Raw genomic sequence first — 12,490 nt, forward strand, 5'->3', positions numbered from 1 at the left:
TCTGCCCTTACCCACCCTCTCTCAAAATAAATAAATTTAAAAAAAGAAATATAATGATGCATTTTTGGGTAATTGCTACTTTGTGTTCAGCTATACCATGAAAAGGCCAATGTGTTCTTATAGAAAAGAAGATGCATCGTTTGGGTTATGTATACAGTGAGTAGGTAGATGCTTATATCTGATGAAGTGGCTCATACACCTTAGGGTGTGCTCTAGTTTTTCTATTTCTTCCTTGTGGTATTGTCCACCTGCAGACATTGTGCTCACACTTGCTCTCTCATGGCCAAAGATGCTTGCCCCACTGTCAGCCACCAAACTGTGTTGCACGCAGCAAAGATGGAGTGTAAATCTGATGGGACTTAGGGAATGTGTTTTCCAACCACTTCTTTTTCAGAGGGAAGGTCTTTCCTTTAAGGCACTTCTCTCTTCATCTCATTGAGAAGAACACTGCCGTGTCACAACTCTAAGTAACAACTTATCTGTAACACAGGTGGACACATGAAATTTTGGGAATGGCCAGTGTTGCCTGAAGTATTTCAAGGCATCTGACACAAAGGACACCATGCCTTGAACTGGAATCAGATGTTCCGGAAACAACCTGAAATTTAGAGCAGGCCTACCCAGATTCACAATAATTTTATCATGTATGCAAATGGAGGACTAATTCCTCAGGGCTGGGCATGAATTGCTGCTTAAGCCTGCGATTGGTCATGCTGTTATAGTAAAAATCATTAAATGCAGATTCATAGTGAGAAGAACTCTATATTCAACTCTATTACAAGTTATAGCATCTATTCAGGCTTGACTATATGTGTTTCAACTGTTATTTGATGAAATATTTGAATAAATTCCCATTTACTCTAAGTTGGATTATTTTGATGAAAGAATGTGAAGACCAGTGTATTTGGGGGGTGATCTCAGGAAGCTCAGGGAGGGTCTTGAGAGAAGTAAGACATGGAAGACAAAAAAGCCAGAAGAACCTATGATAAGGTCAGATATACTTATGAATAAAGAAAATGTGCATGTTGTGTGCATGTGTGTGTGCGTGTGTGTGTGTGATATCACTAACATTGCCACAAATAGATGGTTTCAAAGAGTTACTTAACTCATGGATGACCTGTGACTCAGTTACTGCACAGGTTGTAAAATTTATCTTGCATGAGGGTCCTCTGGTGTACTTGTAAAAATTTCAGATTTCTGAGCCATTTTTTCCCATGTCACCATTTCTTTTTTTTTTTTTTTTTAACGTTTATTTATTTTTGAGACAGAGAGAGACAGAGCATGAACGGGGGAGGGGCCGAGAGAGAGGGAGACACAGAATGGGAAGCAGGCTCCAGGCTCTGAGCCATCAGCCCAGAGCCCGACGCGGGGCTCGAACTCACGGACCGAGAGATCGTGACCTGAGCTGAAGTCGGACGCTTAACCGACTGAGCCACCCAGGCGCCCCCTCCATGTCACCATTTCAATAGTCTGGGCTGTAGCCCCCAATTTTCCATTCTCATAAGTTCTCAGGTGATGCCAGTGGGGCCTGTTTTTGGGAATGTACTTTGAGAATAAAAATCTGGGTGCATAATTATGGTTGTCATCTTCAATAAAGTTATGAGTGCATCAAGAATGCAGTTAAAAGCACAGATGATCATGAATTATTTGTGGGGGGGGGGGGGCCCTGGTCTTGGTTCTCCAGATGTGAAAGTGGGCTCATATGTAGGCTGGGCTTCTCCTGTGTTTTAACCCTGGAAGTCAGACTTGTGTATCTGGTCCTCAGTAGTCAATTAAATTCCCACTCAGGTCATATGTGTGTTTCCAGGGCTGGAATGTACACTCTCAAGTCTCAGACCATGGAGGTTCCATGTGAAGACTTGTGGGTGAAGCATTGATTGTCAAACAGAGGAGAGAATCAAAGAACAGGTGTTTTTTCTGGAAGGCCATTTCAATTCCTCCTGTTGCTGTAGGTACCCAGGTTCAAATGTTGACCCTACCAATATTTAGATGATCACTAAATCTTTCTTGAACTAAATTATTTTGGTCAGTTGTAAAGAAAAGAAAAAACCTATTGTTTATTTTCCATGAAGGGAAAAACCCTGTCTTTCCCTACTGCGTTTCTCTCCTGTGTGTTATTCTTACTACACATACAGAACAATTTACTTCTTAGACTTCTGGTCATAAATATGGGGTGGGAGCTTTCCCCACAACTAGCAAGTCTCTAATACCACCTGGATATCCTGCAGTTTAACTCAATTTAAACACTGTTTACCCAGAGATGTTGTTAGGCCCTACAGGTAAGAGCACAGTCCCACAAGACTGCTCCCAACCCTCCCCCCACATACTTTCAGATACTATTCAAAAGCTCAGGCTATTACCCATATTTGTGAATGGCTGGTTGTAGATTAGATATTCTGATAATCTCTTCCTTGGGTTCCATCAACTTGCTGGAGAGGCTTGAAGACCTCAGGGAGGGGTGCCTGGGTGGCTCAGTGGGTTGAGTGACCGACTTCGGCTCAGGTCATGATCTCACGGTTTGTGAGTTCGAGCCCCGCATCAGGCTCTGTGCTGATGGCTCAGAGCCCAGAGCCTGCTTCGGATTCTGTGTCTCCCTCTCTCTCTCTGCCCCTCCCCCACTCATGCTCTGTCTCTCTCTGTCTCAGAAATAAATAAACATTAAACAATTAAAAAAAAAAAGACCTCAGGGAGACATTTATGCTTACTAGATTATTAAAGGATATGATAAAGGATACAGATGAACAGCCAGATGAAGAGATATGTAGTGTGAGGTTGGAGAAGTTCCCATGCTCAGGAGCTTTTGTCCCCGTGAAGTTAGGGTGTGTCACCCTCCCTGTGTGAATGTGTTCAGCAGCCTGGAAACTCTGCAGACTCCATGCTACTGGGATTTAATGGGATTTTCTTCATGTAGGTATGACCAGTCATTAACTCCATTTGCAGCTTTTCTCCCTTCTCTGGAGAAAGGGGTGGGGGGAGATGAATGTAAATGTTCTAAGCTTCTGCTCATAGTTTGGTCTTTCTAGTGGCCACCCCCCCCCCCCCAGGAGCCCACCTAGAGTTGTTTCCATAGAACAAATGATGCATCTAGTGCTCTTATCACTTAGGATAAGTGATAATTATATTAGTCCAAATTCATAAAATCATGAACGTTAAAATCATTAGAACAAAGCATTAATGACAGTAGACCATACAGTACAAACACTATATAACAACTTGGTGAATACTGTAGATTTCATTTTTCATGGAAAAGGTAGCCCACAAGTCATGTTTCTATGCTGATTTTTTTCTGGTTTTGAATGTAAATATTGAACCCTGGAAAATGGCAGCTGAGAATCTGACACTGGGAATGATCTTCCTGGTCCAGGTTTTCACTGGACACCTGCAGGATTTCTACCTCTTATGTCATCATTTTCCTTTACTGTGGTGGAACCAGGGCAAGTTTGAGAGGTTTTTATGAGTCATCTGAATGTAGCCAAGTGTTGGTCATTCCTTCTAGTGGAATCCCAGACATCTTGGCAGCCTTTGGTTTGAAACATTTTCTCTATGATTTTGGATGCAGACTTATATTCTAGTTTCAGAGTTTCCAGAGGTGAGTCCATTGCCAACTCTGGTCCTTGAATGTCTTCCAGGCCATCACCACCAATCCCAGGAACTCCAGGTGGGCAAAGCATTAAGTAACAGTCCCACATTCCATTGGCCCCTCCAATATCCTCTGCTGGATCCTACTTGACCTGGTAAATATCACAGTTGCTATGTATGTGTGTGACAAGAAGAACAAGAAATAGATCAGAACACCTAGTATCAGACCCTGTTCTGCTATACTTTGTGGCAAACACATAGACTTACTCTCTGCAGCATTCAGATGTACCACAGATGTTTTCTGCTTAGGACTAATGGTTTTCATTCTGTGCACAAGCCAAGGGGCCAATATATTGATAGGAACAGTATCATACCTAGATCCTCCCCTGAGATAACAGCTACCCCAAGCATCCTTGTCCTAGGTACCATCTTTGTAACTTTTTATACATTCTCTTCCATTTTTGTAATTTTTCTCTTTTTCCTTAGACTATATGGAGGGAAGTGAACACCTGAGCCTTAATCAATGTGTGTCTCCCAACTGCCCATCCCTTTATTCTTTTGAGAAATGACTACTGTGTTTCCACGTTCTTCTCTGTATCCTGGAGGAATTACAGAACTTCCTCATCTCATGAGAAAAGTGTAGTCTGTTTTTCTCTATGTCAGTCAACATATATTCAAGCCTCACAGAGTGTATGTACAATTACAAGCCAGTCACATTGTATGTAAAACTGTGAATAATACAGAGAATCTATTTTAGTAATAAATAATCAATTATAGCCATACAATGAATCCTTTAATAATTATTATATAATTATCCATACAACTATGTTGTATTAATGGTTCCAGTAGATAAGGTCAGAGTCCAATCAGGAATGAAAGAGTTTCTCCTGAAAGAATTCAGAGATACACAAAATATCTTCGAATGTGTATCTTTCAACCTGAGATATTATCTATGCCCAACATTTACCTGGGCATGGGGTTCTGAAGACAGTTCCACAAAGTGGTTAACATGTTTGGGTCCTTCCAGAAACTAGTGTTACTGATAGTGCAGAGTCTCTAAGTGGCAACAAGCATAGGCCTTGAAACCTGCCACAGTAGGTCCTGCATTAATCCAAACTAAGGAGAGGAGAAGATCCTTTAAGAATGCAAGGTTAAGACTCAAAATATCTAGAACCATGACCACAACTACAGCTACCTGCAACTTCTGTTAACTGCAGTAGAGGCTTTTTACTCCAGAGAGCCCTGTTCAGGGAGAGAAAACATCCCAACTGCATCAGGGATACTGCTGTACCAGGACAGGCCTATGCTCTACCTGATGGCCCAGACTCAGCATAAGGTTTCTGGTACCTGGATCCCTGTGGGGGCATCGGGTCAGTCTCAATGGGGACATTCCCTCCAGCACTAGGGACTCTTAGGAATATTTGCGGATGTCCTGTATAGACTGGGGTTAGGCTGGCACCGGAATCTGAATCTGCTTCCATCTCAGAGAAAGAGGAGTCAGCCAGGGTTCCCTCCTCCCTCCATAGAAGGAATCTCCTTCATGGTGCCCAGGTGGTGGTTATTTCAGGTTCCTGGTACTGTGGTAAAGAACACTGAAAAAGTGTAGGGATGCAAACAGAGTATTTCCATGGCATCTGGTCATTAGAAAAAAGATGGGGGCGCCTGGGTGGCTCAGTTGGTTAAACGTTGAACTCTTGATTTTGGCTCAGTTCATGATCTCAAGGTTTGTGGGAGCCCCCTGTTGGGCTCTGTGCTGATAGCTCAGGGCCTGCTTGGGATTCTTTCTCTTCCTCTCTCTCTGTCCCTCCCTGCTCACTCTCTCACTCTCTCTCTCAAAATAAATAAACATTAAAAAAAAAAAAGCAGATGAAAAGTCACGATCTCTACCATGCAGGAAATTTTAGGTTGGAGTAAGTGGGTACATTGTTGAATTCAGGATTGCGGAGTCAGTGAGTGGAAGAGGTGGGAACACAGGGGCCTTTGCTGAAGTTGGGCCACTTCCCTTTCTGTGTTGTGGTGTGAGTTCTGGTGTCACTTCTGATGGGTCATCCGTGGACCAAAGAGTTTTTATTAACAGTAGTAGTAGCATTTATTTTACATTCTTGTTAGGAATACAAGTTTCCTAATTGTCCCAGAAAATTGTAAGTGTTCATGTTAAGTTGCTTTTTGTTTTATTTTTATGAAATAGACAGGAAGTAGACTAAATAGTTTAAAATAGTATGAACTCCTGCTCTTTGGGCAGGCTTAGGACTGACAGAGCAGGAAGTACCCAAGAGGGAGGAAGATTCTTCAGGCAGCTCCCTCCCTCCCCCAAATCAGATCCACTCCCTTCTGAGACTGCGTTCAGGTCTGTCCTGGCTCTGGTCTCCTCTCTTCCCAGGATAGATTAGAGGAGGTCAGATTCTGAGTGGCTGCTCCTTTCATCTCTCTGGGGCCAGTGCTCACAATTCCCAAAACTCAGAATCCAATGAATGGGAGCAAAGGACTATATATTTTAGTGCCTTCATTTCTGTTTTTATCATTAAATCCTGTGCCTTTCACAGGATGCGTGAGTGAGCCTTTCACCCAGAATCCTGTTTTCCATTCGTGCAGATTTAGTAGTCTCAGGTAACAAAATAGAAATACATGTATGCATTATGATAGGATTAAAACAATCTAGCTAATTAACATGCCAACCAACTTATATAGTTAGGATTTTTGACTTCTGATTTTTTAATTTTTGTTGAGAACATCTAAGACATACTCTCTTAGCAAATTTTTTATAAGTTTTTTTGTTTTGTTTTGTTTTGTTTTTGAGAGACAGAGACAGAATACAAGCAAGGAGGAGGAGAAGAGAGAGGGAGACACAGAATCCAAAGCAGGCTCCAGGCTCCAGGCTCCGATCTGTCTGTACAGAGCCTAACACGGGGCTCGAATCCATGAACTATTGAGATCATGACCTGAGCCAAAGTCAGCTGCTTAACTGACTGAGCCACTCAGGCAACCCTCTTTAGCAAATTTCAAGTATAACAGACATATAATTATGTGTGGTCTCCATGCTGTATTTAGATCTCCAGAATGTATTCATCCTGCGTAACTGAAATTTTGTGCCATGTGACCAACATATCCCACTCCGCCCTCAGCCAGCTCCTGGCCATCACACTTCTACTCTGCTTTTAGGAGTTCAGTGTTGTTAGATTCCAGATATAATTGAGATAGTGCAGTATTTGACATTTTGTGTGGCTTATTCCACTTAGCATAACATCATCCAAGCTCACCTACATTGTCCCTTCCATTTTCATAAGGAAAATGTATATATATCTTGTATATAGATAGATATTATATATTATACATTATTTATGATACATAATATATTGTAACATAAGTAATTATATAATAATTATATGTATATAGGTAACAAAATGTATAAGTAATTTAAGTAATTATATAATAAGTATATGATATATAATTATATATAGTATATAAATATATATCAAAAAATATAATACATATATATATATATATATATATATATCACATTTTCTTTAACCACCCTTCCTAGAAAGCAGGGAAAATACAGTGAGATGACACTTCCTATTTTCTAAAAGGACTAAACTAGGAGGAAAAAAAAACCAACAAAATTGCTAACACCAATGTGAAGGAATTAAAATAATCATATATTGCTGATGACAGTGTATTACGTACAGAACCGGCGTTTAATTATAAACTCAAACATTTTTCTATCCTGCTAAGAAAATGTAAACACAACAATGAAAACTCTCTGAATTTCTAATCTACCCTTCTTTTCTCTATTTTTTCATTCATCCATATTTCGGTTCTATACCAACTTTTTTTTTTTTCAGTTGATAGGGAAACAGAAGAGGCAGATAGGTGGGGGACCAGTATCTACATATTCGTGGTTATTATAGGACACCTGGTACCCAGTCTGCAGGGGACTATGTGGATTAAGTCACATCATATATGTGAGGTACCCAGCGTGGTGCACCATAACTTCCTTGTGAACACAAAATTAATGCTCAGTAAACACTGCAGTAATCAACGTATACACGTATTTTCCAAATAGAGACTGGCTTAGACATTAGAGCATTCCAGAGCCTTCTTTCAGTAAACTTTAAAGTGCTGTGAAAGCATGTGGTCCTGCAGGATAGTGATGGTGGTCTTTGCTGGGAACCAACAGTAAACTGACAACGGTGGAAAGTAAGTGATGAACTCTTGCCTGGGAACTCAGCAGGAGTTGTTTGTGTTGAGTCAGATGGTGGCTGTGGGCGGCTCAGGTGTGCTGTGCCTGTATTCTCTCAGGTAGTGCCACTAAACATGGGTCTCGGGAAGCAGCATCAGCACTAACAAGGAACTGGTGGAAGATGCCGATTCATGGACCCCATTCCAAACCTGCGGAATCACCATTTCTTCTATGGGACCTGGACACCACATGACTTATATGCACATGAAAATCTGAAAGCACCGAACTGCTTATGAGCCTGGGTTCACAATAAGCATCCCATGGTGAGATTTAAGAACCAGTATCACCTGTGCCCTCTGCCGGAGTCTGTCTATTGGTCAGGGTGAGAGCATCGGTGCTGCTTTAACTATGAGCTCCAGGTGACTTCTCAGGTGAGGCCAGGGTGAAGCACGAGGATTCGCAGACGTATCTGGAAGGCTGCGTCGGCCTTTCAGTAGAAAAGACGATGATAGTCTGTTCGGCGTGGACTTGGAAGGGGCAAGTTAGTGCAGCCCACTTTCTCTGAGCTGTGGCAGGATGTGTGGCTGTCTGTGGGAGGGGAGGACATCTGAAACTGGGAAGGAGAAACTCACAGGTAAGTGTCCACGCAGGAACTTTTTTTCTGAAGCTTTCCTGCGACAAAGTCAAGGAGAAGGCAGCGTTTTGTGCATTTGAAGATGCTGCTAGCTCTGAGGTGAAGAGAGCAGAGGGGGAGGCTGTGCTGAGGCCTTTAAAGGGGAGGGGGAGGGAGGAGGAGGGAGGTGTCAGAAGGTCCCCTGCAGTGCTGTGACTGATGGGCGTTTATGCATTTATTTTACACAGCGTGATTCTGGATGGCCAGTCCCCGATCCCCGTCTGCTCTGTGGTTCTCTGTGTTGTGGGAGGTGCCGGACTCAGGTCCTTGGGGCGGGGTTCACCTGAATTCTGTTTGTGCGCATGTGTGAAGTTTTGGCACTAGGAAAAGCAGAAACGGGAGAGGGCATCAAAAACACTGGATACGAAGAGAAGCCTGAGGGAGGACTGGTTGCCAGCTCGTCTGAACTATGAACTCAGTTGTGAGTACTTGGTTGAAATGGGATTCAAGGCTGGTGAAGGGAGGAGCACAGGATTGCAGGCTTTAGTCCTGAGCGGGGCGTTGTGTGCCAGAGGTCTTTTGCGCGCGTGTGCGTAACTGGTGGGAAACTGCGCAGGCGCCGTGGGGAGCCATTACTAGGGTGAAGTCTGGGCAAGTGAGGGCAGAGTCCTCTTAGTTTCTTGTGCGCATGTGTGAAGGCGATCAAGGCGGGGCAGGGAAACGAGCCTGTTCCTTGCCCCGTTGGAAGTGGGCGAAATGTTTAGGCCACGGGAGGAAAGTGCTTGAAATGAAAGGTGGTACTGTGTAGTGTAAAAGATGAACGGATTTACGTTCAAACTTTCAAGAATTAATCTGACGCGTTAATCTGTCGCTTCAAATAGTTATGCATGCTCCGCTTATAGGAAATCGTGGTAAGGTTTTTACAGAGAGGATGTGGAAGCAGAGCAAGGAGAGTGATTGGACATGCCTTAAGCGTTTGCCTTATTTTGAAGGCCTAGTTGGCTGTAATTGTTTGTTGTTAAGTTCATTTTCTAACACTTCAGGGCAGTGACTGTGAATTAAGTTGTGTTTCGCTTACAGAGGCTACGGAGGCATTAGTCACCTCAGGCTATGGCTTCCCCGTTTAACAGTGGAAACACAGTTAGTAGGATGTTAAGCTTTCCCCTACCCCTTGTTAGCTACTGTCTACCCCTCATAAGGATGTGCAGTCATGATGGGGCAACAGTCTGAGGTCCCAGAACCACCCAGTTAAGTCACATGTGTACAAATCAAAGATCCACATTTCATGATATGTGTGATAGCAGAAGACAGAAACATTCAACTATGTAACTGTATAAGCAAACCAGGCGGTGTGCGCCAGGAGTCCTCTGCGCACGTGCAGAACTAGCAGAAACCTCTATGTGCGCAGGCATTGTGGGGAGCTATTACCAAGAGTGAAGTCTGGGTAAGTGAGGGGAGGTTCATTGGTGTCTGATGCGCATGTGCAAAAGTGGGACGTGAAGGACAGGGAAAGAGGTCACGGACTCTTATGCCCACAATGGAAGTGGGTAAGATATTCATGCCATGTGAGAAAAGTGGTCAAAATGGAAGGTGATACTGTGTGGTGTTAAATGATGAACTGATATGTAAATTCACATTTACAAGAGTTCATTTGGCCAGTTAAAATGATCTATTCAGAGGTTAGGCATGCTCCACTTGTAGAAGGTAGTGATGAGGTTTTTACAGAGACGATGTGGAAGCAAAGCAGAGAGAGTGTTTGGCTGGATATACCTTAAGCATTCGCCTTATTTTTGAAGCCCTCGTTGACTGTAATTGTTCTTAAGTTCATTTTCTTATGTTCCAGTGCAGTGACTGTGAATTAAGTTGTGATTTGCTTACAGAGGCTACTGAGGCATTAGAACCACCTCAGGCTGTGGCTTCCCTATTTGATTTCTTTGACAGTGCAAACCTAGTTGATAGGATATCACAGGTTTTTTTTTTTTTTCAGATTAATTTATTTTTTAATTTACATCCAAGTTAGTTGGCATATAGTGCAACAATGATTTCAGGAGTAGATTCCTTAATGCCTCTGACCCATTTAGCCCATTCCCCCTCCCACGACCCCTCCAGTAACTCTCAATTTGTTTTCCATATTTATGAGTCTCCTTTGTTTTGTCCCCCTCCCTGTTTTTATATTATTTTTGTTTCCCTTCCCTTATGTTCATCTGTTTTGTCTCTTAAAGTCCTCATATGAGTGAAGTCATAGAATTTTTGTCTTTCTCTGACTAATTTTGCTTAGCATCGTGCCCTCCAGTTCCGTCCTCGTAGTTGCAAAAGGCCAGCTTTGCAAAAGTTGCTGGCTTTTCCCATAAGACTGTAAATAACTGCAGGTTTATGCAGCTCTCCATCAGCAGTCCATTTGCATGTAGAATAAATCCCTGTGCGTGAAGTTTAAGGATATTCTAATTTCTAAGGGCTAATTTCAGGGCAAAGTGTGATGGCCTTTTTGTTAAATGCTGTGAAACAGTTCAGAGAACGGGAGCCATTTGCAAATATCTTATGTGTCCACCCGTGCGATTTCTTTTTCTTTTTCTTTTTTTTTCAATATATGAAATTTATTGTCAAAATGGATTCCATACAACACCCAGTGCTACGATTTCTAATTAGACTAACCCATATATCACAATTCTGGTCAAAGACTTGGAGGGAGTAATGACTTGGGGAAGAGGGCCTTCCCTGAATGAAAACAGAAGACTTCAGATCCAATTCTCTAAGTCCTGTCAGATTTCCATTGCCTCCTTTGCTGCATGGAACATGGTTCGATGCATGTTGGTGGGGCAGGTACACTGGGCCATGAGTGAGCAAGTATGAGGATAATCACAGGCACAGAAAATGCCAGAGCGAAGAAATGAAAAATCAGAGTACGCTCTAGGGTGTCTGAGATTTTTTTTTTTTAAATTTTTTTTTCAACGTTTATTTATTTTTGGGACAGAGAGAGACAGAGCATGAACGGGGGAGGGGCAGAGAGAGAGGGAGTCACAGAATCGGAAACCGGCTCCAGGCTCCAAGCCATCAGTCCAGAGCCCGACGCGGGGCTCGAACTCACGGACCGACCGCGAGATTGTGACCTGGCTGAAGTCAGACGCTTAACCGACTGTGCCACCCAGGCGCCCCAAGGGTGTCTGAGATTTTTGTTGTTGTTGTTCATTATCTGTAAATTTTTTCTTTATTATTAATTTATAAAATTTACATCCAAGTTAGTTAGCATATGGTGCAACAATGATTTCAGGGGTAGATTCCTTGATGCCCCTTACCCATTTAGCCCATCCCCCACCCACATTCCTCCAGTAACCCTCTGTTCTCCATAATTGAGAGTCTCTCATGTTTTGTCCCCCTCCCTGTTTTTACATTATTTTTGCTTCCCTTCTCTTGTGTTCATCTGTTCTGTGTCTTAAAGTCCTTATAAGAGTGAACTCATATATTTCTTTCTCTAATTTTGCTTAACATAATATCCTCTAGTTCTATCCATGTAGTTTCAATTGGCAAGATTTCATTCTTTTTGATTGCCAAGTAATAATCCATTGTATGTATATATATATACATACACCACATCTTCTTTATCCATTCATCCATCGATGGACATTTGGGCTCTTTCCATACTTTGGCTATTGTTGATAGTGCTGCTAGAAACATTGGGGTGCATGTGCCTCTTTGAAACAGCACACCTGTATCCTTTGGATAAATACCTAGCAGTGCAATTGCTGGATTGCAGGGTAGTTCTATTTTTAATTTTTTGAGGAACCTCCATACCGTTTTCCAGAGTGGCTGCACCAGTTGGCATTCCCACCAGCAAGTCAAGAGAGATCCTCTTTCTCTGCATACTTGCTAATGTCCATTGTTACATGAGTTGTTAATGTTAGCTATTCTGACAGGTGTGAGGTGATATCTCATTGTGGTTTTGATTTGTATTTTCCCGATGATGAATGATGTTGAGCATTTTTTCATGTGTCGGTTGTCCTTCTGGATGTCTTCTTTGGAGAAGTGTCTATTCATGTCTTTTTCCCATTTCTTCACTGGATTATTTGTTTTCTGGGTGTTGAGTTTGAGAAGTTCTTTATAGATTTTGGATATTGACCCTT

At 42.4% G+C, this 12,490-nt stretch overlaps 1 protein-coding gene across 2 annotated transcripts in view; it reads left to right on the plus strand.

Annotated features, from left to right (window-relative positions):
* The first annotated feature begins 8,755 nt into the window (after positions 1-8,755).
* The window catches only part of LOC125152969 (zinc finger protein 345-like), a 230,196-nt gene continuing 226,461 nt past the window's right edge, over positions 8,756-12,490 (plus strand). For both annotated transcript variants that reach the window (XM_047835727.1, XM_047835728.1), the window contains exon 1: positions 8,756-8,853. In XM_047835727.1, the coding sequence (XP_047691683.1) occupies positions 8,842-8,853 (12 nt within the window). In that variant the 5' untranslated portion in view covers positions 8,756-8,841. The remainder of the gene's footprint in view (positions 8,854-12,490) is intronic.

The sequence above is a fragment of the Prionailurus viverrinus genome, chromosome E2 (genome assembly GCF_022837055.1).
Source record: "Prionailurus viverrinus isolate Anna chromosome E2, UM_Priviv_1.0, whole genome shotgun sequence".
In the NCBI taxonomy this organism is placed as follows: Eukaryota; Metazoa; Chordata; class Mammalia; order Carnivora; family Felidae; genus Prionailurus; species Prionailurus viverrinus.